The sequence below is a fragment of the Oxyura jamaicensis genome, chromosome 9 (assembly GCF_011077185.1).
Source record: "Oxyura jamaicensis isolate SHBP4307 breed ruddy duck chromosome 9, BPBGC_Ojam_1.0, whole genome shotgun sequence".
NCBI lineage: Eukaryota > Metazoa > Chordata > Aves > Anseriformes > Anatidae > Oxyura > Oxyura jamaicensis.
Window position 1 is genome coordinate 24,679,112 of NC_048901.1, and position 25,333 is coordinate 24,704,444.

General features: G+C 41.3%; 1 protein-coding gene and 1 long non-coding RNA gene across 5 annotated transcripts in view; one reads left to right on the plus strand and one right to left on the minus strand.

Annotated features, from left to right (window-relative positions):
• The first annotated feature begins 866 nt into the window (after nucleotides 1-866).
• Nucleotides 867-25,027, plus strand: LOC118171421. The gene is made up of 4 exons (XR_004753196.1): nucleotides 867-993; nucleotides 7,887-8,009; nucleotides 16,343-16,469; nucleotides 24,897-25,027. It is a non-coding gene; the product is annotated as an uncharacterized LOC118171421 (long non-coding RNA).
• Nucleotides 5,653-25,333, minus strand: part of MME (membrane metalloendopeptidase) — a 39,840-nt gene continuing 20,159 nt past the window's right edge. For all 4 annotated transcript variants that reach the window (XM_035334532.1, XM_035334533.1, XM_035334530.1 and 1 more), the window contains exons 13-23: nucleotides 23,948-24,076; nucleotides 22,902-23,000; nucleotides 21,768-21,848; nucleotides 20,699-20,802; nucleotides 17,962-18,020; nucleotides 15,590-15,709; nucleotides 15,139-15,272; nucleotides 12,894-12,959; nucleotides 9,621-9,716; nucleotides 9,138-9,214; nucleotides 5,653-7,091 (exon numbers count right to left, since the gene is read on the minus strand). In XM_035334532.1, coding sequence (XP_035190423.1) covers nucleotides 6,992-7,091; nucleotides 9,138-9,214; nucleotides 9,621-9,716; nucleotides 12,894-12,959; nucleotides 15,139-15,272; nucleotides 15,590-15,709; nucleotides 17,962-18,020; nucleotides 20,699-20,802; nucleotides 21,768-21,848; nucleotides 22,902-23,000; nucleotides 23,948-24,076 — 1,065 coding nt within the window. In that variant the 3' untranslated portion in view covers nucleotides 5,653-6,991. The remainder of the gene's footprint in view (nucleotides 7,092-9,137; nucleotides 9,215-9,620; nucleotides 9,717-12,893; nucleotides 12,960-15,138; nucleotides 15,273-15,589; nucleotides 15,710-17,961; nucleotides 18,021-20,698; nucleotides 20,803-21,767; nucleotides 21,849-22,901; nucleotides 23,001-23,947; nucleotides 24,077-25,333) is intronic.

Consider the following 25,333-nt stretch of genomic DNA (forward strand, 5'->3'; position numbering starts at 1 on the left):
GTGAAAGGGAGGTAGGAAAAGTTCCCTGGCAGAACAGCAGCTTAAAATGTATGATTTGGACATTCTAGGTCCTAAAAAATTTGTTTCTTATTTAATACTATGTAGATAGAATCCAAATTAACTGCTGGTCTTTTCTGTATAAATGATATTCAGGGCCCAATCTTGTATTTTTTGCACTGGAATCCAATCCAGTTCTTGTTGAATTAGATGCCACGAGGCTGGATCGAGGGCATCGCTGGGCGCCAGGCCTGTCGTGTGGCGTGCCGGCAGCTCCCCTCTGCTGGCAGCAAGCGGGATGCTGGGGAACAGCGTTAGCAATCAGAATGAAACCAAATTACTGCCCTGGAGAAAATGCAACGCAGTAGGTGCAAATTAAGTTTCTACACCTTTCAGGAACTGTTCTAAAGGACAGATATGGGGATTCAGAGGAGGGCAGCAACAGGGAACTGGGATTTATAATGTGTAACCAGGGGCAAAATGAGCACACTGAAGTGGTTCAGTCTGGAAAAGAGAAGACTGGAGAAAACATTATTCTTCAAAACCTTAATAAAAAAGGAAGGGAATAACCTTTTCTTGGTGATACACACAGCAGGAATTAGTGGAGAACCAGCAGGTGAGATACAGTCTGTCCTTGTGGTAAAGATACAGACGTGCTGGAAGAAGTTTTTAAGCATAATAATCAATATTATTGATTACTGGAGGCCTTCGAAAACAGGTGGACAAACATCCTTCAGGCATGCAGCAGGAGGACAGGTGGTGCTGCCTTGGTGCCTGAGGGTCACTATCTGACACCAGGTGCACAACTCTCCCCAGCTGTAAGTACTGCCAGGAAACCCAGCAGGCTGCTTGCAGAGAAGAGGCAGAGCTGACGGGTGGTGACAGCAGGCGAGTGCTGCTTTCAACGTGAGGAAAACCATCGTTTTACTACCGGTTGCAGTGTTAGGAGAAGTCTGCAGCACAGGAGGGAGGTGAGCTGCAGACCACACGCACAAGGTATGTGACGAAAGCCAGCCGTGCTGTTAGCTCCGTGGTCAGTCTTGTTGCTCTGATGTTCACATGAACGTGTCGCACCTGAATGATCTCCACCTCGCTGTGGACTAGCAGAAAGGACTGAAGCCTTCAGTCACACATTTAGGGCTTTCATTTTGCATGTTTTTAAAGCCTCCTAGATGTTTCCTGCATCACTAAGAGGAGGAAGAGGTTTTTCTTTAGTTTGATCCCAAGGACAGGTGGGCTGATCCTCTGAAATCTCAGAGCACAGATTTTGTGCTCTGGTGTCAGCGCGCTCCTGTGCAGTACCAAGGCAGTTCAGATTCCCACCTCTCAAACAAGGGCAGTTGCTGGGAGGGTCACAGGTCTTTAGGTGAGGCAGGCTGTGCCATGCAAATGCTAGGAGGCATTGCATGACATCCCAAAGCGTAGTGCCATCATCTGAAGATATGGTAGTGTTGTCCAAATCAGCCTTGGTGCAATACTCAATGCCTTTCCGTAGAAAGCTGGCTTTACGTAAGACATCAATGAATATCAAACCTAAAATAGCTGCTAGTAACTAAGGAACCTCAAACTGTTCAGAATCATGCAGGAGTTAACTTCTTGTGTGGCCTGGGGATGTATTTTAGTTTTATTATAGGAAAAATTTCATGGAGTCAATTACAATGAAACAGCAATGTGTGTGTCCTCCAAAAAGAAAACATCAGGCGTGTTTAAGGTTGGGGGATCTGTTCTACAGCATAGCATGCCTACAATTGTAGGTCAGATTCAGAGTGGCGTCCTGTTTATCTTGTACAAGGGGGTTGGCTCTTTTTGATTATCATTGGAGTTAATTATACTTACCTGCTATGTGCCTTGAGACTGTCCAGTGACCTGCTCATTTAAAATCAGAAGTGACCAGATAATCTGACCTACTGTATTTTCACAGATAGCTCGGTTTTGAGCCCAAAGGTTTTTATACTAAAACGTTTCCATTCTTTCTGTTCTGTCTTGGTGATTCTAACAAGATGTACATTTAAGGAAATGTGGAAAAAACCTTAATGACCCCTTGATGAGATTGGGTAAGAAACTTCTGTGACTCTTGCTCAGGCACTCTGGATTAATTCTGAGAAGAGGGGGAAGGCACATTAATCAGACATCCTGTCTCCATCTGTGGTCACTGTCTGTTATCCTTTAGGGTGGTGGGGGAAAAACTAAATGTATTTGGCATTGGTGCAACCATGAAAATTCCGTTGCAACTCCAGCGGCTATTAGCTGAAGCACTGAAGTGTGACATTTAGTTCTGGGAATTGTAACACCAAGCTACCTTGCCCCTTCGACATCAGCTCGTTTCACAGGCAGACTTAGTTCCTCAGCTGTCCCAAGGGGATAAACCGTGCGGTCTCCTGCAGAGCTGCGGAGTCCCAACCTCTGCGGCAGCTGCTTCGGTATGACACCACCCGCTCTAACTCCTCCGTGCACCTACTGTATAGGCTCTCTAAGAGGCTAGTCTGAGCACACATTATCTCATTTTAGGGACCAATGCTTCATTTTCTAAGACTGAGATTGTCCAGTCTGGCTAGAAGCTCTGACTGTCCAAACTCTAGACAATTGGGAGGCCCTTGAAGACACAGAGAAGTCGGTGCACAAGTAGGTCAATTTTATGGTGGTTTTGCCCAGAAATCCTTGTGCTGAGACGTTAGGGGACGGCCATTACACGAAATCCCAACCTATTTTTTCTCATGTTCCCGTTCTTCCCTTTGCGAGCAGACAAAGCAAACAGCGAGGCTCGTCCGCTGTGCCTGGTTTGCGCTGTGCCAGCGGTGCCACAGAGCCGACAGCAGCTCTCCTGCGGCTGCCTCGTGGCTTTGATCGTGCCTGGCCCCTCTGCCCGGCCACAGCCACCGCCAGGACGTGCAAACCGTGCCTTTTCCCAGGTCTGGAGCAGAGTGAACACATTTATGTACCAGGCACTGACAAATGTACACAGTTCTGAAAGATCCAGATGTCCCAGGCAGCTTTTTCAGGTGTCTAGCAACATCTGACATTAAATGTTTCAAATTAAAAAGTACAGAGCTAAAATATAAACAGTTTTAGCTGATGTTTGAGAGCAGAAGGATCTCATTTGGAAAAGACAAATAAATACACATTCTCTTCAGATCATTAGGTAGTTCCCAGTATCTATGTTTGCTTTTTATTATTATTTTTCCCCCCTCCAGACTAAGCCATAAGATGGTGAACTGAAACCACTGCTCAACGGGCAATGCAGGGCAAAACAAAGATGTTTGTAGGGTGGCTCGCGTATTGTTGAGCTGACTGCTGGTCAGCGGAAAGGAAGCTCCTGCCACTTGTAGGCTGATAAAAAGAGAATTATTCCATGAAAATACGCACCCTACACACTGCTTACAGCACACTGACCACTATGCAAAGCGGCCTTTTGCATCCTTCTCCAGTACAACCCACGCATGCGCCTTTTCATTACGAAACCGTACAATGCACTGCTGAGGCTTCCCACACCAGCAGGGGCGGACTGGGAAATAAGTTCTGTAGGTTTTTTTTTTTTTTCCTCCCATAAATCACAAGCATCCCATTCCACTTGAGAGAAAAGACTAATTTATTATTATTTCTCAAGAAAACATACACTTCAGATTTCTGCCGAAATTAAGGTACTGCTGTTGTTGCGTGGCAATAGGTTCAGCGTCTCCATCACTGTGCCGTGGGATGTTTGTGTTGTTATGATGCTGGACAGGACTTTGGTTACCGGTATAAAGCCACTGAGGTCTGAGGAGCTGTTTGGCATCACCTGAGCTCCAGTTCTCTGTAGGCAGAGGTGACGGCCTTTTCCAACCCCCCCTTTTCATGCACCTCTCAGCAGCAGGTTGCCCTTGGCCTCCCTGGGCAGCAGAAGCAAAGCTGCTTGATAGGGAATCACTGCATCTGTGCTCCTTGGCTGAAGTATTTAGTGATGGCTGCGGGTTGTGCGTGTTTGGTACCTGGTTCATTAGCGCGTTGGTAACGAGCTGACTGGTGTGGGCATTTGCATTGCGTGTACTACCTGAGGTTTCATCAGGCTGCCGCAGCGGGAAGTTATGTTAACCAAAACAATCCAAAGACATCTTTATAACCAGAGGGACTAACTGTAAGCTTCTGCAGAAGCTGGCAACAATCCTGTAAGTCCCTTGTTGTTTTTGAAGCCTTTAGTAGATGGTTTCCATGCCATATCTATAAATACTTCCCTGACGTTAACAGCGTATGAAGGAAAAGCCTCACTGGCACTAATTAGTTTGCAAGCTGTGATGAAAGTCATATTCTGATTGTCACTGCTTGCTTAATGTCAGACAGCTTGCATCTAAATTATTAGTGCTACGTTTCTCTGATGAAGACCCGAATTTCACTTCTGCATGTGTGAGGAAATCCTAAGTGTCACTGGGTAGAGTCTGGCTTCCAATACACGCCTGGTACGTTTTATTTTCCTCTTAAATGCTGCCGTGTGGTTTTGCTGCCCTTGGCTGCTGTGCCCGGTGACTTTGGGGTAAAAACTGGAGAAGGCTGGACTGATGGGAAGTGGTGGACGGTCTGCCTACCCCCAGGACCGGCGTCAGCAGGCGCTGAGGGTGAGGGCTGTACTGCAGAGGCGCGATCGCTCTCCTTTGCCCCTGGCCCTGCAGTGCAGTTGTTTCCTGCCAGGGCTGGTTTCAGTCCTCATAGCTCTCCGCACGGTTCTGATTCAGCTGCTTTGGCCAGGAGTAGAGCTGAGCCTGCTTTTATTTCCCCGCCTTCTCCAATGGGGGACAAGGAGCCAGCAGCCTCACTCGCTCCTGCAGGCCTGAGCCTGCGGCTGCCGCAGCTGCATAGAGGGAGGAAGGGGGGGTCTCGGGTGGCCTTTCTGGAAGTGATTTAGCTGCATGGGCATGTGCACCTAGTGATGCAATGGGGGCTTCAGGGAAAGTGTCCCGTCACTCATGAGTGTAAAAGCTGGCTTGTTCAGAAGTGAAAAAAACTTCCCTGGGTACTATGCCTGCTGTAGAAAATTAAAAGAAGGCATCCCTATCTCCGACAACAATAAATATGCTTCTATTTTTTTTGTCTGTCCAGCAGGCAAATGACAAATTAGCTAATAAGTTTATCAGAAAAAGCTTGCTGATCCACTACTGAACAGACGTTAGAATTGATCTACTTGTAGCGATTTATTCATACTATTATAAGGACAGTATTTTGTTTGCTCTTCTGCTCACTAATCATTAACGACTCTGTATTTATTTAGTTACATTTATTATTACTTATTCTGTATGTCAGGATCCACTTGTTTATTTAGCTACTTTCAGAATTTCTTTTCCACCCGTGTCGGGTAGTACGGTACGTGGCTGTACGATGGGGATAACGGCGCTCCCTCTTTCACAGTTCTGTGGACCTGGGTTTGTGAAAGATCAAATTTCATTTGAACGCCATCAGGTTAATGTCTCTTGTAAGAGAAAGGTTATTGTGGTCAATTTTGGTGTGATTTCGTTGGCTACTAAATAACCTACTAGCATCTGGTTTTGAAACTAGAACAAAGCGATTTCAATTCTCCTTGTCAGTTTTTATAGATGTTGAGGGTGCAGTGCTCAGGGCCAGGCACAGTTTACTTACAGGGACAGTATGGTTTTTGTGTTTCTGTACTTCCTATAAAGAACACACATTGCATTTGGCTCATAATTTCAGTTTATTATCAAAATGTTTTATCAGATGACAAACCCAAAAAGCTAAAAGGAACGTAGGTTTTAAATGTACCTATTGTAGCAGTCGTCCGAGGTATCTGCTACTTATTTTTGGAAATCTGTTTGCTTTGGTATACAAAGCAGTAAGTTCCTTTGCAATCTGCATGAGGTTGTCCAACAGGTATCACTGCAGATTTAAAGCCTATTACCTTCTTACTTAAAGCTCCGTTCTTGCAAGCAGCTTCACTGATGTGAGGACTGACGTTGATCAGAACACGAACAAATTATGTGCAGGATCAAAACCCTAAACACTGAGAAAGTTAGCCTGAAAACTGTACTTGATGGTACACTTGCTGGTGTACTCCGTTGAAGAGCTCTGTTTTGTAGACTGTATCTTATTGCCTAACACCATGCTTTAATCAAATTTCCCAGTTCTATGCAGATGCTGATAAAATATATTACAATACTTCAAGTCAAAAGTGTAGCTCAGATTTAAATATAAAAACTATGGTTTGTACATTGCTAGAAACCTTTAAAAAGACTGACTTTAGAGAAAACAAGAAAAAGCTTAGAAAACCGTGAAAGGGTCTTAGATCGCAATCTTACAGATTACATGTTCAAAAATTAATAAATTACCTACAGTTTCAGTTTGGCTGGAAAGTACTAAATAAACTGTTGTAAATAGTGAGTTCAAATAATACACACTGGCATAATTAGTGAGAAGTTAATTACAGCAGGTCTTTGGACTCCTCTTGTATAAATGGTTTCAAGTAGAAATGAAAGCATTTGGTAGAACAGATTTATCGTAACAGCAGAGGGTTCAAAGTCTGACACAGGATACCAACTGTTGTCTCATTATCACATTATGATGTCTAAAACCATGTGTTACTTAATATTTTCTTCCTCTGCTCGATCACAACTATGCATTCACCAACCAGTGGGAGATAATGCACCGTACTTTGACATTTCAAAAAATAAAAATAAAAAATAAAAAAATCCAAAGTGCCAGCGACCCGGGGGCAACAGGATTAACTACGAGTGAAATGTTACTGTGTGCTGTCAAGTGATTTAGAATCTGCAGGGTTCAGTGATAGGAAAAGCAGCTGATCAGCTAGAACAGCTAACTGCTGCGTTGGTGTTAGTCCTTCATTTGAGAAAGAGGTTGATTTGGTGTGTGATTGTTTTATGTTTGTCTGTTTGCTAAGAATTACAGTGACTTTTGTAGAATGTTTCCCTCGGTTTTCTTCCCTCCTCCCCTTCTAAAAAGTAGTTCAAAATTTCTCTTCTTCTGGAAAGCTTCTTGAGATGCAAGGCTTGCAGCTCCATTACCAAACTCGGCATTTTTTAGCAGGATCCATGTAGTTTTTCGTGGTACATGAAAAGGCTTTGGAAAACTCCGGAGAGTTTTGCAATGATCCTATGACCCTTTAAAACAAAACAAGAACATCTTGGCATTTTTAATCCCCTTTGTGTAAAAACAAAACAAACAAGCAAACCAAAGATCCACATTTCATAACATTTTTCCCCCCATCACTTCAAACAACTGTGGGAAACGCATGTATTTCTCAGCTCTGGCAGTTGGTTCCCTTTCACCTAAAGCAGTGGCTGTGTCTTCTCCCTCCAGTTTTATATTCCCCTTTGCAAGCCCCAGAAATACAGGACCAGACCTTCCTCATCACGGGCTCTCACAAGACTGCCATTTATTTCTATACCCACAGGTTTACCGCCTGTTGTTTGTTTTCACTGAGATTTCTTTCGTAGCTATCTTTTGTTGATAAGTTTCCTGCTACGGGGAAAACAAGACCCCGAGGTGGAGGAATACGGTATAATTTTTCAGGGAATATTCATTTACATTTTTACACTGACCAGATTGTAACTAATATCACATTGCTTCTCTGGGCGTTTTCACAAATGTTCCAGTGAACGAGTTTCCTGGAAAAAAGACTTACAAACAGCAGATCTCAAGTGAGTATGAGGACGTAGCAGCTGAAGCGGTTTTTGTATCTGTAATTGTGAACATGTGTGGCTGTGACTGAGAGGAGTCGCTTCAGGAATGGAAAGAGAGCATGCACATGCCTATGCTAGAAAACAGCTTCAGCTGGAAATGTCAAACATAAATACTGATGCACGTTGATTGTGGACCAGGAATTATCTGAAGGACTGCCTCTGTGAGTAATTTTTGGTTATTCTGTGAACAATCATAAAGATTATGTTCAGCAGAACCAGGAAGTGTCCGGAGAAGTTGAGGTGAAGTTCAGCAGGTGACCTCTGCAATGATTTGACTGGCTCCACAGGATCAAACGTGAAAATATTTCCCCGCTGGTCTCAGCAGCAGTGCAGGAGGTAACTTTCTATTTTCTAGCCGTTTTTCTGGGCTCTGTGTTTAAGTGATCTATCAGGGCTTCACTGTTCTGTGGCCAAGAACCACTAGTGTGAGTTTGCCAGAAACAGAACAAGAAGTATTTTGGGTCTATTTGCAGAGGTTACTAACAAAAAGTGTACTGAAATGCTTTGCACTTTGGATCTCTTAGGTAGGCCTCATCCTGAAAACTGCCTCATGTTCTAAAAATGTTAGTATGGTTCCTCATTAATATTTGTGCAATTGGCTATAAATTTCATAGCCTTTCATACCGACGTAAAACAGCACAATACGTGATGTAACGTGACGTAATACGTGATGTAACGTGTCCAAAATATACACACATACAATTATGTGAAGCTGCTGAACTGGTCAACTTCAGGGGACTCATGGTTCATAGAAATTAGGTATGGAAGGAGGAGGCAAAGTTCTGCAGAACCGCTGTAGAGCCTCCTTAGTGCCGTGGCTGAACTCAGCTGACTGTGGGACCTGTGCACATGCTGCCTCTGGGAGAGGGCTGCGTACGGTGTAAAAACCACCCACAGCGAAACGCCAGTCAAGGAGCCGCTGAAGGAACAGTCGCTGCTTTCACCAAATATTTCAGCATGTGGGATAAATGAGAGAGTTCTTTGGTGAAAAGCCATTGAGAGAAAGATGACGGAATTGATATTTTGAATTGTATCAAGCAACATCAGTTATTGTGCATGGGAGCCCCAGAGGTGATTCGAAGCTATGCCACTAAAGAACAGGTTGCTCTGACTTAAAATGACAAGGTCCTAGTCTGGTCCTATTAATTCACTCTGAACAGCCAAGTTTATGGTATGTCCCTCTTGAATTCAAGCTCACCTATTCTTGGGAAGGATAACTGATGATACGAGGCAGAAAGCACACATTTGCTTGTTGTACCAACACGTACAGGTTTGTAAGTAATCTTCCACCAAAACCTCACTTCTGTTACTTTTGCACAAGAAAACAAATGGTGATTTTGTGTAGCTTTCTGTATGCCTAAATCAACCCTGGCAAACGAAAGCTACTGTTTTGTGCTGGATTTTATAACTCAGTAGCTAAAAGCTGTGTTTCACCTAGGGAAGTACACTGTTATACATGCTGACCTGAATTTGCCTGGGCTGTGCACGTCAGTTTTGATGGAGTTCACAGCATATTCTGGTCTGTATGTTCCACACCATACCTACACACATGACAAAGAAAAGCATTTGTTAGCAATAAGATTGTTCAGAGTGAGACCTGCTGTCCTTTCACTATGAAATACTGAATATCTTGAGATTAAATGTCATTTTAGAACGTATCAAAAAGTGCATTTTTTGTTTAAAAAGAAGTATACAGTAAGCATCAAACAAAGGCACTTGGGCACAAGAAATTGCCTACCAGACTTATTCCTAGATGAATTCATTTATTTAGGGAGGATGAAAGTTATCCAATGAGCCTTTATTTTCACTACCTCGTAGAGAACACTGCTCAGCTTAGCAACTCTGCCAGTCCTTAGTAAGACGGAAAAAGTCAGCCTATTTCTGACTTTCTGTTAAACTGCAGCTCTGGGTGATTTTCACAGCCTTCAGTAAAGCAGTATGAAATACCTGTGCGAAATTCAGAAAAAACAGTTGCTGATGGTTCATGTCGAGACCAGGAAGAAGTTTCTCTTTCCCATTCTTTTTCACATAATTTTCATAGGCCTGTAAAATGAATTGTGCAGCAATGTTACAACTTCTAATCCACACAGTCAAACTGAAATGATGACAAGGAGGAACATCACGGAGTCTTTGACATAATTTATCATCGACTACTTTGGCCATCCATCTTATTGCATGCAACCTTTAAGCAGAAAAAGACAAAGACCATTTCTTAGTATTACAGTGCCAGTGGCCTGACTGAATCAAGGCAGGTTTCTCAATGAGCAGGCTCTTGGACTGCTGCTCAGGATTCCGGCCTGCCTGACTTATGTTGGAATAAATGGTAAAAGAAACAGTCTTAAATAAAGCAATTTACTGGGGGGGTAATCCCAGATAACCAGATTTTTGCATAACTATGCATCTTTTTATAGGGGAAGACATTAAGAATGCAAAGAAGGGCTGCTTTTTGAAATGCGCTAGCCACAGAATACTATTCTTCAGCAAACTTTATAATAATTAACGTATCAAATTCCATTGAATTGTTACATATTTTCCTAGAAAACCCTTTCACAGGGTTGATAAGTGAGTAACAGAGTATGTTCTGTAAAGGAAATGGCTGGGAAACTCTCTTGCATCAGCTTAGGGGTAGATGCAGTGAGGCATCAGCACGCCCTGTACCAAACCAGCCTCTGACCTGTCAGGGTTTGGGGCTGTCTGTGCAGAGCCACCTGCAGCAGCGCTGTCTCCTGCAGGTTCTGTGGTCAGGTGTTACTGTCGCTTCCCTCAATACGTATCTTGCACGGTAAGATAACAAAAAACCCACGGTGCTGAGATGCTTTCCAAGGCACCGTCCCAAACTGAGCCCAGCTGACATGTCTCTCTTGATTCAGGGACTCCCAGCACGGGGATCCCCAGCTTGGTGCCTTTGCTGGGTGTCCCTGCCTGCCTCTGATCTCCAAGACAATGAAGATGTGATCAGAGGATTCATTCCTCCTCCTCTTTCCCTCCTACCCTTGTTCTTTCTCTTACGAGTTATTCGTGTTCTTTTCCTTCTCTAATGAGTTAAAAAAGTGTGGTAAAATGCTTTGAAAGTTGGAAAAAAAAACAAACCAACAAAAATCTCTGATTTTACAGAACACGTCTGTCCTGTTCACAGTTTGCTTTCCTCTCAAATGTTTATCGAACAAATATCATATTATTTTGCCAATTATTGGGCTAGAATCTAAAATAATATCTAAAATAGTACACCTGCAGTAGGATAGGCTTTCCCTGTGTACAGTGCAGAGTTCCAGGATCCAATTTTACTAGCATAAAACTGATTCAGCAGGGAGAAGATCAGTTTTATCAATTATTAAATCAATCCTATCAATTATTAAATGTTGTATTATAATTTTTTTTCATTTTTATCTAATTTTGATTTTTTAATGGACTTGGAATAAATGTATTTAATTCTAACAATTGCAGAAGACTTTAAAACTTTCCATAGTAATAAAAGCAGCATTCATGTTTCTCATGAAGACCACGTGTCAAACAGTAAATTGTTAGCGTGTTATTACTTATAGAAAGATGCTGGCAAACTGGAGAAACGTTCTGACTGAAGACAGTGCCAAACTACAGCAGGAGGAAAGCCAATCGCACAAGTGCAAATTGAAGAACGAGCGGTTAACAGGTCTAGTGACAGGGCTCCTGGAATTTTAGTCAATCATAAGCTGAACAAGAGCCAACGGTGCCATGATACTGCAAAAAAGGCAAATATCGTCCCGGGATGTATAAACAGGAATGTCTTATACAAGTCACACGAAGTAATCCTTCCCCTGTACTTGGCACTGGCCAGGGCTCAGCTGGAGCACTCTGCCCAGTTTTGGGCACTGCACTTAAAGAAAGATGTGGACCAACTGGAGAGAGTCCAGCAGAAAGCAGCAAGAATGAGCAGAGGTCTAGCAAACATGACCTATGAGGAAAGATTGAAAGAACGGGGTTTGTTTAGTCTAAAGAGGAGAAGTCTGGGCCTTCAAGTATGTAGCAGTCCTCAAGTATGTAAAAGGTTGCAGAAAAGGAAGGAATCGATGGCTCCATGTTCCCACTGTTGAAAGCAGAGATGCGATAGCACTGACACTACAGCATGGGGGTGGCAGAACTTCTCTTACTGCAGGTTTGGCTCTTGGAAAGGTTCGTTGTGCCTGCTGGGAGGGGGGGGCTGGGTGAGCTCTCAAGGTTCCGTCTTGTCTTTTTTTCTACTATTTATATGATGTCATAGTAACAACATATAGAAAATTCTATTTTTTTTAAATAGTTCTGACTTCCTACTTCTTCTCTGCCTACGCCCATTCCTTTCAGAACAAGAATGGCTTTTCGTGGGTCTGTACTGCTGTGCTTTTTTGTTTGTTTGGTTTCTGATGCACAAATGTTCTGATAATTCAAGATAAGACTGATGTTGTATGCCATACTGATGCCTCTTTTAGTCTTCCAAGTCGTTCTTTAAACTCTCCTTTATGACTGTATTTATGTATTTACCCCCCAACATTTGTATTTCTAGTGGCGTAAGCATTGCTGATGGCCTTGTTTGCAGAAGCTGTGAGGTGTGAGCTGGCCCGTGCATCCCAGCAGACACTTCATGAGCAATGATCGCAGTCTTGTTGCCAAGGGTGGAGTTAAGAGGATCACGTTATGATGGCCCGCACTGTCAGATTTGGAAGTAACAAGAAAATGGCCAGGAAAGGAAAACCTAAATGCTTACGAGCCCCACATGGAAGGCTTAGCACAAGGAGTCCAGATGTCACTGACATCTCTGGATACCTGTTCAGGGGACACTAGTCACTTGTATGAGATGACATTTTGAACAAGGGGTAGTGTTCCATGTAGGCAGAGACTGTTTTATGGACAGAGCTTAGAAGGAAATCACTCTAGCCCTCCCTTCTGGCATGAAAAGGCTGGTGAAGGCAGACAGAGCTGCTCAATATCATCCGTTTAGTTAGGTGATGGTCCAAGAGTGGCACCGATTCATTAAATGTTTTCGTTCTACAAAGTCCGTATTCACAGAAGGAAAGAAAAAAAAGTTGAAAAAGATGCAGAGTGTGCTAGAAGTAAATAATACCTGTCCTGAAACAATTAATAGGATGAAATACAACAGCTTGGTCCTGTCCCTAACACAAAAATAATGTTTCTTCTTCAAAGACTCTGAAATTAATTTTCTTAATATATGATGGTTTTAGCTAAAATAGAAAAATGGATACTTCTTACCTTATATGCTTGTCTAACACCTCCGTTATCAGCAATGTTTTCTCCTAGGGTGTTGATTCCACTCAGCTGTAAAAGAAAAAAGTGAAGTATGGTTTTCTGAAAGAAGAACTTATCCAGGACCTCTAATGCCAAAGTTTGTGCTTCATTCACTTTTAGAGGGGAGAATTCCCTTAAAATGTGAAGTTTTAGCAGAAGATTATGACAGTGTCTCTGAAAGTTATCTGCCTCCCTTGTCTCAAAATCCATGCAGAAACTCTCGTCTTCCCTAATCCTCTTCTTCCCCATCCAAGTAGCTTTCTGGGATCTCCTATCTCTGTTACTCAGATTTTCTGATGCTTAGTCACTTGTTCATCCATTCTTCCTTTTTTTTTTTTTTTTTTCCCCATGTCTTTAACCATCATCTTCTTACCACAGTTCCAGTTATCAGTTAACAGACATCAGCAAATCTGCTAGGAAGTCATTAAGTATTTTCCAGTGTATTAGGCCAGTTCGGTAGCTCTTTGGCAGCAAGATGCATAGGAGATAACTATTTAGCTAATACAGTACTTGTGAAGCAGTGAAGTATCACTAAAGATGATGAATCTTTGGTAATACAGAAACTGTAATTTTATTTTTAAGCAATTATACTTTTGACCTTTACCATGAACTTTAGGCTACAATATTCAAAGCTGCAAAACTTAGAATCATCATTAGATTGAATATGATGTGTGAAAAATGGCAGATAAATTTGCCAAAAAAGAAAAAAGAAAACTCTTTTACTTTTAATGGCTTCTCTGTCAATCCCAGCAGTTTTAAAAAAGAGATTTAGGAAATCCTCAGGGCTTTCTCTTTTCCCTGTTCTGTATGATGGAACATACTGTCAGCCTCTAAAAAGACCACACAGTGGTAGTCAGAGAATTACCTTCTCGTAAGCATTTTCTCGTTGGCCACCTAACTGTAGGAGGTCCCACCCAGGAACTGTGTTCCTTACAGAAATAGGTGGTGGTGCTGTGCAGTGCCCTACGTGGTTACCCAGAGAAGTCCAGAACAAACAAGGTGGGTGCTGAAGGTGACGGCTCTGCCACCGTGCGATGCAAGCGAGTGCTACAGTGGTGGGCTGCTTCCTTTTCTTACTGAGCAGCTGCCCTGGGACTTCCCTCTGGAAGGTGCAGGAGTGTGAACTGAAAGCTGTCCTGGCACACTGTGTGCCTCTGCTGTCAGAATCAAGGCACCTCACCCAGAAACGACGGCTGAAATCTGCTGTCCATAGCTCTGAAGAACACGCAGTGCCAACCTGCATCAGTTACAGCCCTGCGGCACTACTGTGGGGTCACCGTGAAGATAATTAAGCTGCTTCTAGATGATTTAAACTGGCTTGCATGTTAGAGGCAATGTGGGTGCATTAGCAGGGCATTTGGTCACCGTACCATGACATGGTACGGTATGAAGTGCTGTGCGATGGAGACAGAGCTGGCTCTTTCCTGTGCTGGCTTTGCAGCTTGCATTCAGTAGGAACAGGACTGGTTTCCTGTTCGGCAAGAGGAATGCCCAAATCACTCTCACCTGGTCCTTTGAGTTAATGTTCGTCTTGCTGGGACACAAAACAGACCTGATCCTGCAAACCGTTCTCATGAAATTAGGGCTTCCAGACACAGCTGTTACACGATATGCCTAAAACGCCTGATAGTTGTAACCCTGCAGAATGCTATGAATGCAGTTACATTTAGATTGGCTGCCTCTCCTAAGTCTGCATTTCATCTTTTCCTTGTAGCCCTACTGTACTCCGGTTCTCCCCAGACCTTATTGCTTTGTAGTCCACATGTTTATCTTCAGGAAAGGGCAAGAAACTTGTGAGAGAAAGAAATCAGCAGGGAGGATTTGTTTTCATGGGAGTGTATATTGTTTGCATGTCAAGCTTTAGAGAAATGAGGTTCCAACTTGCAAGGTGTTTGTTTGTTTGTTTGCTTTCCCTCATAAAGAATAGCCTTTGGGGGTCTAAAAAGACTTCTAGGGCAACTGCTCCTAGGACTGTCACTCCTTTGGAACATAAATCCTGCCTCTTTCAGCACAGCTGGTGTATGGCAGAGTGTTTACCATTATCTTTAACAATCTCTCACTGTTTTCCCTCTTTTCTTTTTGAGGTATAGGAGGTGACAGTGTTGCCAAGAGACCGTTTATGTGAAAAAGGGTTTGCATGTTTAGAACATAAGTTTTTGTGTCCCCTCTCTGCAAACAACATTGGTAGTTACAAATAAATGCAACATACCTGCTGTCCCCCTGCGAGGTCCCATGAAAAGTTTCCATACTGGTACACCATGCACTGGGATAAATCCTTAAAATTGCGTGCTGATTCTTCAGTCCACCAGTCTATGAGGTCTCCGTTCTCATTAAAATTTCTGCCTGTAATAATTATGCACACAGGAAAAGAAGTTTTTTTGATGCGCTAAAATGGGCAGCAAGTAATTACAATCACACGTGCAATAAATATCTGTAATGAGGAAGTCATACAGATGATGCTCTTAATTTTCCTTTTTTCTAAACCAACTATATTCCAGCTAAAGAATAAAACAAACTAATCCAGACTGAATTAGAAGGTTGGATTAAGGCTCTCTTAGGAAGTCTGGTATAGTTCTGACCTGTGATTGACGCTGGATTGGTCATGCGTGTAAAACTTTCCATGTACTCTAAGTTTTGTAACTAGAAACTCAGTTACTTACCATTGTCATCAAAACCATGTGTGATTTCATGACCGATGACCATGCCTATGCCACCGTAATTCAGAGATCTGGGCTGAGATGCACTGAAGAAGGGGGGCTGTAAAATGCCAGCAGGAAAGACTGGAAAAAAAAGCCAACATGATTAAGGCACTGCCTCGTTATGCCATGTGTACAGTGTGAACAGGCCAGTTTAGCAGGCTTCAAACGAAGTCGTGCTGTTCCCTCAGATTTACCAGCAGCAGCATTGTATTTACATGTGGCAATGGCTGTAGGGAAGTAGAAACAGATCAGTAGGACCATTCCCCTTCCTCCCCAAGCTTAAGGTAAAGCAAAACAGTTCTTAATCATGATCAGATTTTACTTTAAGTACTTGTTACTGCTTTGCTTTGCAAAGGAGCAGCTGTACTTTTCCAGTTTGCAGCATTTAGCACTCTCCTGTAGCCTTATTAAATAGACCTTGCAACATCATGGATGGGAGGGTGTTCCCCTAGAATGAATAAATTATTTGATCATAGCCCCCACCAGAAATCAATCTCAGAAGAATTTGTTCTTCCTTTGAAAATATCAGTAACTCCCACTAGAATAATAATAATAACAAAAAGCCATGAGAGCAGTGAAAGAATGGGAACAATGAGCTTCTTTTCACCCACTTCTAAGTTTATTTTTTTACACTTTTAAGAAACAGCTTAGTAAAAATAAATAATCTTGCAATTGTGATATTTTTATAAATGAAGACTTGTTCTTGTGTTTCAGTGTAAATCCCAGTACAGTTCTAGGCATTTCGTGCAAGAGGAGAAAGAACCATGAGAAAATTAAAAAATAATAGGTTAGAAAAGAAACCACTTCTGCTGCCCTGTGTAAACTGCTGCCTGCTGTCACGGTAATTCTGTGTCATTGTCACTTTGGCATGTAATTAAAGAGCTAAATGTTCGTTATTATCAGAAAATGCTGATAGTAAAGACAAGAGTGTAAATGCCACACTGTGCGATGGGCCGTTTTGTTGGCTGGCAAAACAGAGCAGTATCTGCAGTACAGCATCAGAAGGCTTTTTTTTGAAGATTACTGCTAGCAAGACATTTCCTCAGAATGATAGGCATCAGTTCTGCTTGCTTGAAACACAGCTGTAACTCCTTCGGAGCTCAGTGTGTCCTTTGCTTGAAAACCCAGGAACATCTTCCCTTCCTGCAGGCAGGCAGTTCCCCAGGACTTTCAGTTCAGAATAATTAACACCCCGTCACCTCATCCATTTTTAGAATAAAATGTCAGAACTTAAAGATTTTTTTTCACTCCGTCCTTCTGAAAACAAGTTATTCCCCAGCTTCTGCTACATAGCACAGTGGATAGCTCTTCTTCCCCTAGTGAGCTACATCTCAAGCTGGTGGAACAGCGGGAATCAGAGCCGTATTGAAATGCAGTAACAGAGCTCTAACCTTCCTCCACATCCTGCATAATACTCCTTTCTAGAGGTTGTTTTTTAAAGAATAGAATTACTAATCTAATTTGGACATCACTCTAAAGATCAGGCTGCTTTAATTATCCTGACGTGCCATAGCTGAAAGATGAAGTAAGAATTTATGGCTCAGATTAACAGCCATCACCTCCAGGCTTCCAAATCAGGATTTGTTTTCTACAAATTATTGAGCGAAATAATTTCTAACAAGGCCTTCTGAGCAGATTTTTATGCTTAATGTTCAGTAATATGTTCAAAATGCTCACTTAGCGTTACCACCTACCCAAATGACTGCACTGTCTTGCTGTCCTTAGTACTAGTAGGGAGCTCTTCTGTGCTGTGATTCATAACTAGATCTTTAAGGTAGCTGGTGAGAGATTTTCTGAGGAAAGTTTGTCTTTTGGGAGGTGCTGATTGCATTAAGCCTGAAATGTTTTGTTCCAGTTGCTACCATTATTTTACTTGGGTGGTGACAGAGCCCTGTAGGATTGCTGTCTGCCTGGGACGTAAAGCCGCTCCGAACAACGAGCGTGCGTTCCAGGAGTGTGCTGGTCCCGTGCTCAGGACAGCTCATGTGAGGCTGCATTCCTGGAGTCCGTCTTCCTAGCAGTGGATCTTACAGTTCTATGTGGGAAAGCGCAGGAGATAAGGACAAAGAAGCTGAGAATAAGCTGTTTTCTGTGCTAGTGCTTTCACGTCTGAATCTCAAGCTTCTCTCCTTGTTCTGCAAGTGATTCAAAACATGAGGAGATGAAAAACTCTATGGCCACCGATCTCAAGCAATGAAACCTCTGAGTTTGCTCTGCTGAGACCCTTCTACAACCCCCATTTCACTTACAATTTTTAAAATGCATGCAAATATATGTATATATATCATTTGGCCGTTAAAAATGTATCCAGGTAGTAAGCTGGTAAACCTTACCTATCTGATTCCTACTTGCAGAATAAAAAGCATTGACAACAGCAGCTCCACTTATCCACCTAGGTACAACAGAAGAATAAAGGTTAGAATTTCAGTTCTCAGTGGCAGAGCTAGTGACTACAGGCACAAACCTAGAAATGGAAATCACAGAATCTCAGCATAATCGAGGTTTGAAGGCAGTTTTGGAGACTGATGAATTCAGTGCCCCTCTTCAGCCTGGTCAACTAGAGAAAGTTGCTCAGGATGAACATGGTTTGGGTTGGGAGTTGGTTACTGCAGGATTGTACAGGCAAAATTTCCCATACAACAAACAAACAAAAAACCAAAACCACCTGAAACATAGAAGCTAAGGTTATAATGATATCTAATCATTTGGGGATTACATTTTTTTTTTTTTTTTCCAAGAGAATTTACTAAACAAGATTTTTGCATTGCTTATCATCGGCATATATCCAGATATCTCAAGTACCGGATTAGAAACTATTACAGTTTTCTCTATCACACTTCCTTGAGGAATGAAGTCACATGAAAGGATCACCATGAGATCTGTGGCAGGGGCAAGGCTTGATTCACGGCACTATGGGTTAACTTCAGTAATAACCCCTTTCCTTGCCGAAGACTCTTAGCCTTATTTTTGGTCCATCTCAAAACATAGGAAACAGTGGAAGTTCAAGCTAAGAATAACGGTTTAATTTACAGAGCCAAGGAGCAGAACCAAGAAATACACAGGCTGATGGTTTTTGAATTCTTCTTAGGAGACCGCTTTCTTTTCTCTCGTTTCATATGTTCTTACTGCTCATTGTGTATTAGCATGTGCAGCTGTATGTGCTTTATCGGGTTCTGTGGGCTTCAGTTGTGCCTCATATTAGCACAGTTCTGGGAGGTAGTCAGGATCTGGGAACTGTTAGGACTAGAAGAGTAAAAATGAAGTCTTGCACCTCTGCTTCTGATTGAGAGCTGAGGGCTGTAGTGGATTATAGGCTATGAGTTACTAGCGTGATTTGTAATAAACAGGTTTTTCCTTTACATAAGCATTTAAGCCTGACCCTGGCAGTTTTATTATACTTAATAAATAGTGTCTGTCAGTACACTGAAAAGTTTTTCATAGGAGACTTTGGACTAACAGAGTGAAGTTGTAAATGATTTATTTGGTAACTGTATTGCAAAACCAACCATAAGCAATGAACTGTATCCCAACAGTGGCTATTACTCAATGAACTGAAAATTAACTTGCACAATAAATGATACCTATCAGGAGATGATCACTCGTGGCTGATATTAAAAACCTCAACCATCAGGTTGATGATCACTTCCAGGCTCGCTTTAGGTCATTTTTGAATGCAATTAGATTTGGTAGTTATGGTAGTTACTCTTAACTTACACACTCTTATGGGAACAAAACAGGAGTTGTGCTAAATTAAGGAGAAGTAATTCAACATGTGAAGTTCAGACAAAGCTTGAAGTTAAAATAAAACAAAAGTGATATAGCTGTTAGGTGGAACATATATTTACAGTTAATGATATGTAAATACTGAAGAGAAAAAGCAATATTTGGAACTATTTATCTAAATAATGACTATATTTCTGAAAAAGCTCTGACAGAGTATTTGGAAATTTCATAATGGCCACTCCAGAGGTGTGAAGTATATGTCATCTTCTGAAAAGCTTGAAGATGCAAGATGATTTCTTTTGTTTCAATATTCTTAAAAATAATAAAAAAGAAGTCTGGAACAGCACTATGAAAATGATAAAGTAATTTAAAATAGAAAGAATCATATAATAGTTCAGCTAAGTACCTTTGGAAGTCATATGGTCTCATGTGAAGGTAATTAGATCAGGTTGCTTATAGGCTTGTCCATTCAAGACTGGAGTATATCCAAGGACAGAGGTCAAACAGCCTCTCTGGGTCTTGTTTCACCACCCCGTATGGTGAAAAGTTTTTCCTAATATCTAGTCAGAATTTTTCATATTCTAATTTGTGTCTGTTCCCACTAGTCCTGTCACTGTGAAGAGTCAGGCTTCTCTACTTTCCCTCCCATTAGGTAGCTGAAACCAACAGTAAAACCCCTCCTTTGTCTTCTCAAGACGGAACAAAACCAGTTCTCTTATCCTCTCCTCCACACAAATCCATCTCTGCAGCCCATATTCATTCAGACCTGCAAAGTTAGCAGAGCCTATGGTGACCACAGTCTTTTTTCTGATTTGGCTTAATTAATTTTTAAATGGGTCAGAGCTGAGACAGGAAGAGTAGCCAGCACAGCTAGGGAATGTTCTGTGTCAGTCTTTTAGAACATCTACATCAGTATTTTAATTCAGAGCATGAGAACATTTCTGAAGTAAATTCCTGCTCATCTTCATTTAATCATGCCTTGTTTGGCATTGCACAGCAGTCTCTGAGCAACAGAAATAAAACACATGGGCATGAAATTCATCTTTTGGATGAACTTAATTGAAAAGCTGCTCTCCAGGAGTCCACTTAATCCGCTCCAGGAGCTGAGAGACCAGACTAGACATACTCCAGCATACTTAACCTTCCACACCATCCCCTAAGTTTCAACGTCCTTCTTGATAATGTAGGTTCAGCCTTAGAGAAGATAGCAGTGCCCTCCTGCTGGCTCTCTTAATGGGGGAAAAATTGCAGGAAGGTCATTAAAGCATTGATGATTACCCTCCAACCAAGCACTTCTTCCTGTGGAGACTGGGTGAAAACCTTTATGTGGTATTTTAAAATACTTACTCCTCTTTGTCCACCTTCTCTCTGAGCTTTTTCAGTCTTTTCTTCTGGGTAAATACTAAATTTTGAATAATGTTTTCAAAGTATTCTTCTTCTTTGAAGTTCAACTAAAAAGAAAGAGGAGAAAATACTTAGTGGCCATGTTACTGATTTGCAGTTAAAGACAGAGCTGGAAAATCTAGTCTTCAAAATTATAATCTAAGCAATGCATTTCTAAGGGTATTTTTTATCTAGGGTTAAAGCATGGTTCGCAGTTCTCTGCAACATTACTGAGTTGATACTGTAGCTGGATGTATGTTATTGGCTGTATAATCTTTACCAGAGATCTTTATCCCCTCTTTATATGTTTCGAATTAAGTTGAGCATTTGTTGGTTTTGACCCTAATTTCTGGGAGTTGCCTGCTTGAAACCAGTATCTGCCAACCTAGTAAACTGCAATTCTACCTTGGAAAGAATACATAAACAAGGTTTAAATTGTGCTTTAAAAGCATACTTTAACTATATGCCTGTATTTTTCAAAATTAAAATTTCACCATCTAAGGTAAATTCTACCTGAACATACAAGGATGTTGATAAGCTAATGGAGTTATTCTTGAAATGAACCTGCATCATAAAAGAATCCCGAGGACACATTTGAAGTGAGAAAGCTCAGATGCAGTTTAAATTATACAGGCTGTCCACATCGAACTTCAGGAACTGCTTCCCATTCATGGCTAGGCAGGTGCAGTTACTAAGTTAAGTGTACCTGCATCCCTGTCAACCAGCGTTAAATCAATCTGTGGCAGATTTAGATACACTTGACTGAACGCCATTGTCTCTGTGTTTTATTCTAGCATAATTCCTCTAGAATTTTTACATTCCCTTGAAATACCATCAGATACACATTGCCATCAGTTCTGGATCAGCTGCACCACACTGAACTTCAATACATCCTTCCTTACTCCTGTGCAACTCAAGACAAGATTGAGTTATTCTATGCACATGCATACGATTTGGCTTGGCTAAGAAGACAAAACCACAATCTCTCTCTTAAGACCTTTTTCTAATTATGCTGCCTATTGTGGAGACTTACCTCCTGGTACTCACTATTCAGCTTATTGTCATCAGTCATGATCTCATCTGGATAACCGATCCTCTCTCTAATTGCTGTTGCCTAGGGAAAAGATAATTTGATATCCATAGCAATCAGTCATGAATTGGGTAATAAGTGTAGTATGGAAGCAACTGCAGAAAACCCAGCACTTCAATTATATATGGTTTTTGTACATTTTTTTAATCACTGAAATCACTGTGAGGTTTATGGTTAATTATAACAGTGGAAAATTCCAGAAAATCTTCTTTTATAAGTAAACTTAGAGAAACATGCACAAGACAACCAAACATACGCCAGCTATGTTTCTGAGTTGAAAATCTGGTTTAAAAAATAGTAGATATCCTGAAATATTTGTCATACTTTACAATGGTTAACATTGAAATAAAATTAATGACTGGATTTTTTTTTTAACTCCAGTATGTTTAGGAAATCACATTTACAATTTTTCAGAACCTCAGCTTCAGTCTGTATCCAAATTTCTTAACTAGCTCCCACATCTACGTTGGAGTGAAATACTTTATTAAATGTTCCCAGATTTTGACAATTTGAACTCCTGAACAAAGTCTTTTAACTCAAACTTTACTCAGTCTCATTTGACAGTTAAATACTGACTTATATTTGATGACAATGCCAGAATCAATTAAAAAAAAAAAAAAAAAGAAAAAAAAATGATTATAGTAGCTACTTCCACCCTTAAAGCAGAACTCACTGAAGGTGTCCAGTCCATGATTTGACTTTTTGTTCTCATACTATTGCACGTAATAGCTGGTCAAATCACCATAAATCATTCCTTCCCTATTTCAATATTATTTTCTTGTAGATATTGATTATCAATCCCCTCAATCACTGATTTGCCTGAAAGGCCTTAATCTCTTGTATAGATGTCTTCTACTTTGTGTGCTTATCTCCAGATAAGCCCCTTCCCACGCAATTAATTTGAATCTGATATAGAAAGTCTGTAAGCAGCTGTGCCTGTATGAACACGTTTTTATATATATGTAACAATGATAGACGTTACTGCATTTTTTTTTTTTTTTTTCAGGAGATCTAACAAATGGCATGCTCATCTTTACAGAAATACACAGTATTTCCAATATTTAAGATTTAACTTACTTTTTGCTCTGCCTTCTTTTTGGTTTCTAGATCCATCCATGTGAGTTCATCTAAGGTTTTTATAAAAACATCACGTATATCTGCAATCATTTCCTCAACCTTGGAAGAAAACATTAGTATGTTACATATCCACATAAAATGATCGAGTTATTTTTCCACAGTGGTATTTTGTTTGTTACAGTCTTGCTTTTCCTGCAGTAGCTGCCTAAGTGTGTGCTGTTTATGGACCACAGTCAAAATCGGGAGGTCAAGTTAAGGAGTACTTTTGGCCTGTCCTATGGGAGGAAAGGCAATGGGCACGAGCTCACTAAACAATACAAATTATTCAGGTAACCAAAAATCTGTCAGATATCCATCTGTGGGATGCTATGCATCTGATGAAATTATTTTATATGTGTCTACCACAAAAAATTGTATATCTAAAGCTTGGATTACAGTCGGAGTGATAGGAAGGAACTAAGTCTTTTCAGGTTAATTTTCAGCAATATTCTGTGTGACGGAATGCAGACAGAAATAACTGATAACCCATTGTCCCTGTGCCCCGTGTTGGCAGGGCATGAACTAGCATCAGTCTCAAAGAAGCAGCAGGGACTGTTGGTTCTAGGAAGTGCTGTTCCTTGCATGTGCTTTTTGGCTTATGCATGGTCCGTTCTGCGGCAGTGGTGGTGCTTTAGGCTCCAGGCCGGCTCCTCGAACTAGTGGAGCAGGCAGATGTCTCTCTCCCTCCACGTGTGCACGTGTAATCTAGTTGCATTTCACATTACTTCACGGTGTGGCCGTTTGCATTGGAGACCGGCCAGCTCAAAGTTAGTGATGCAGAAGTACGCAGTGCACAGGGATGATTCTCAGAGCCCAGCCATTCTTGTTACTGCCTAGCGCTACGGTGATTGAGAAGCAAACCCGAAGGTTAGGGTTTTAAGAAAGTGAAACTGCTATACAGAAAAGTTGAACTGAAAGTGTAATCCAAGCTTTTAAAAGAACTGCGTGTTAAGTGACAATTAGGTGACATTTGGATGGTACATGGGTTAGGTTTGCTAAATCCTTACCACATGTTTACTGTCTCCAGCAAATGCTTCCTCTACGTATAACCGTCCCACTGCATTTTCCATGTTGCCATTGACATAGTTTGCACAGCGCCGCCAAACAGCAGTTTCTGATGTTGTGCCATAAAGTGCCTGCCAAACACAAGCATCAGATAAAACAGTGACATCTGGGCCTGCATAAGACAGAGAACAGTGACTGGCTGGTGGATGTGTGTTTCAGAGGAGCCTAACTGACCTTAAATCGGTGTATTTAATTCATGTTTGTATTTACCACAGTTAAGTGGACAGGGAGCAAGCATACTTCACAGTCTGAGGAAATACAAGAATCATTAGCAATATTCTTTATCCTTTCAACATATGAAAGGTAGAGCGAAGAAACTACTCTAAAAGCCAAGAATAGGAGAGGTCGAAGAGGAATATCCTGACACAGCATTTCCGTTGCTGCAGGGGTCTGTGTTGCCCTGCCAGCTCAGACAGGGCCGTTGTGATTACACAGCAAAAATTAATTCCTTCAGTGGTTTTCCACCCAGCCGACAGCACTAAGAGTGCCTTGCTGATAGAGGAACACTCTGCTTTCTACAGCAACCAAAACCTACCCGTTGCCATGTTAGTAAAAGTAATGTGCGAGGGAAATGCATGGTTGTGGATTTGTGTATGTCCAGGAATTTCCCCAGTGAAGTGCTAGGAGGTAGTGCTGGATGCTTATAGAGTTCAAAAAGTAGCACTTCTTGATGATGCAGGCTAAGCAAATATGAAGCTTCGTATTATAACTATTTTAAAGAGCAGGAACAAAAGAAATAAACAGTGAATAAGACTACTCTGTTCAGATATATAAAGCTGAACAAACTGAATGCCCATTGACTCCCTCCGGTAATTATTCCCTTTTTTTGGTAACAAGCAGAATCTCCTTAAAATGCTGCGTATGTGTGTGTGTTTCCTTTCTCACTAACAGATAAAACCAAATGGCCTTAATCTTTCTTAATGGAGCTCAGCAAACTTAGAAAAGTAGAAAGTTCATCTGGGGAAACAGAGGAGATTTCTATCTGCAATCTGTGGGATTGCTCAGCATTTCCTTAAAAGCACTGAAATATCTGCAAGATCAAATGACTGAAAAACAAGACAGGGCTCACATTGTTTGCCTGAATCTATTACACTAAATGCTGAAGAGTTTATAACAAGTTGATCAAAACTGTAGAGCAATTGTTTGCAAATGAATATGACTGTTGCCAAAATGACCATATCATAAATGGATTAATTTAGATTTGGAAATAACAGAGACCAAGTACCACAACAGTGCTTTTCAGACCCACTTCAGCTATTAAGCATATATCATATAAATGATGCATACACTCCAACAGGAGCTTCAGCAAACAAATCTAGCTTTTGTGC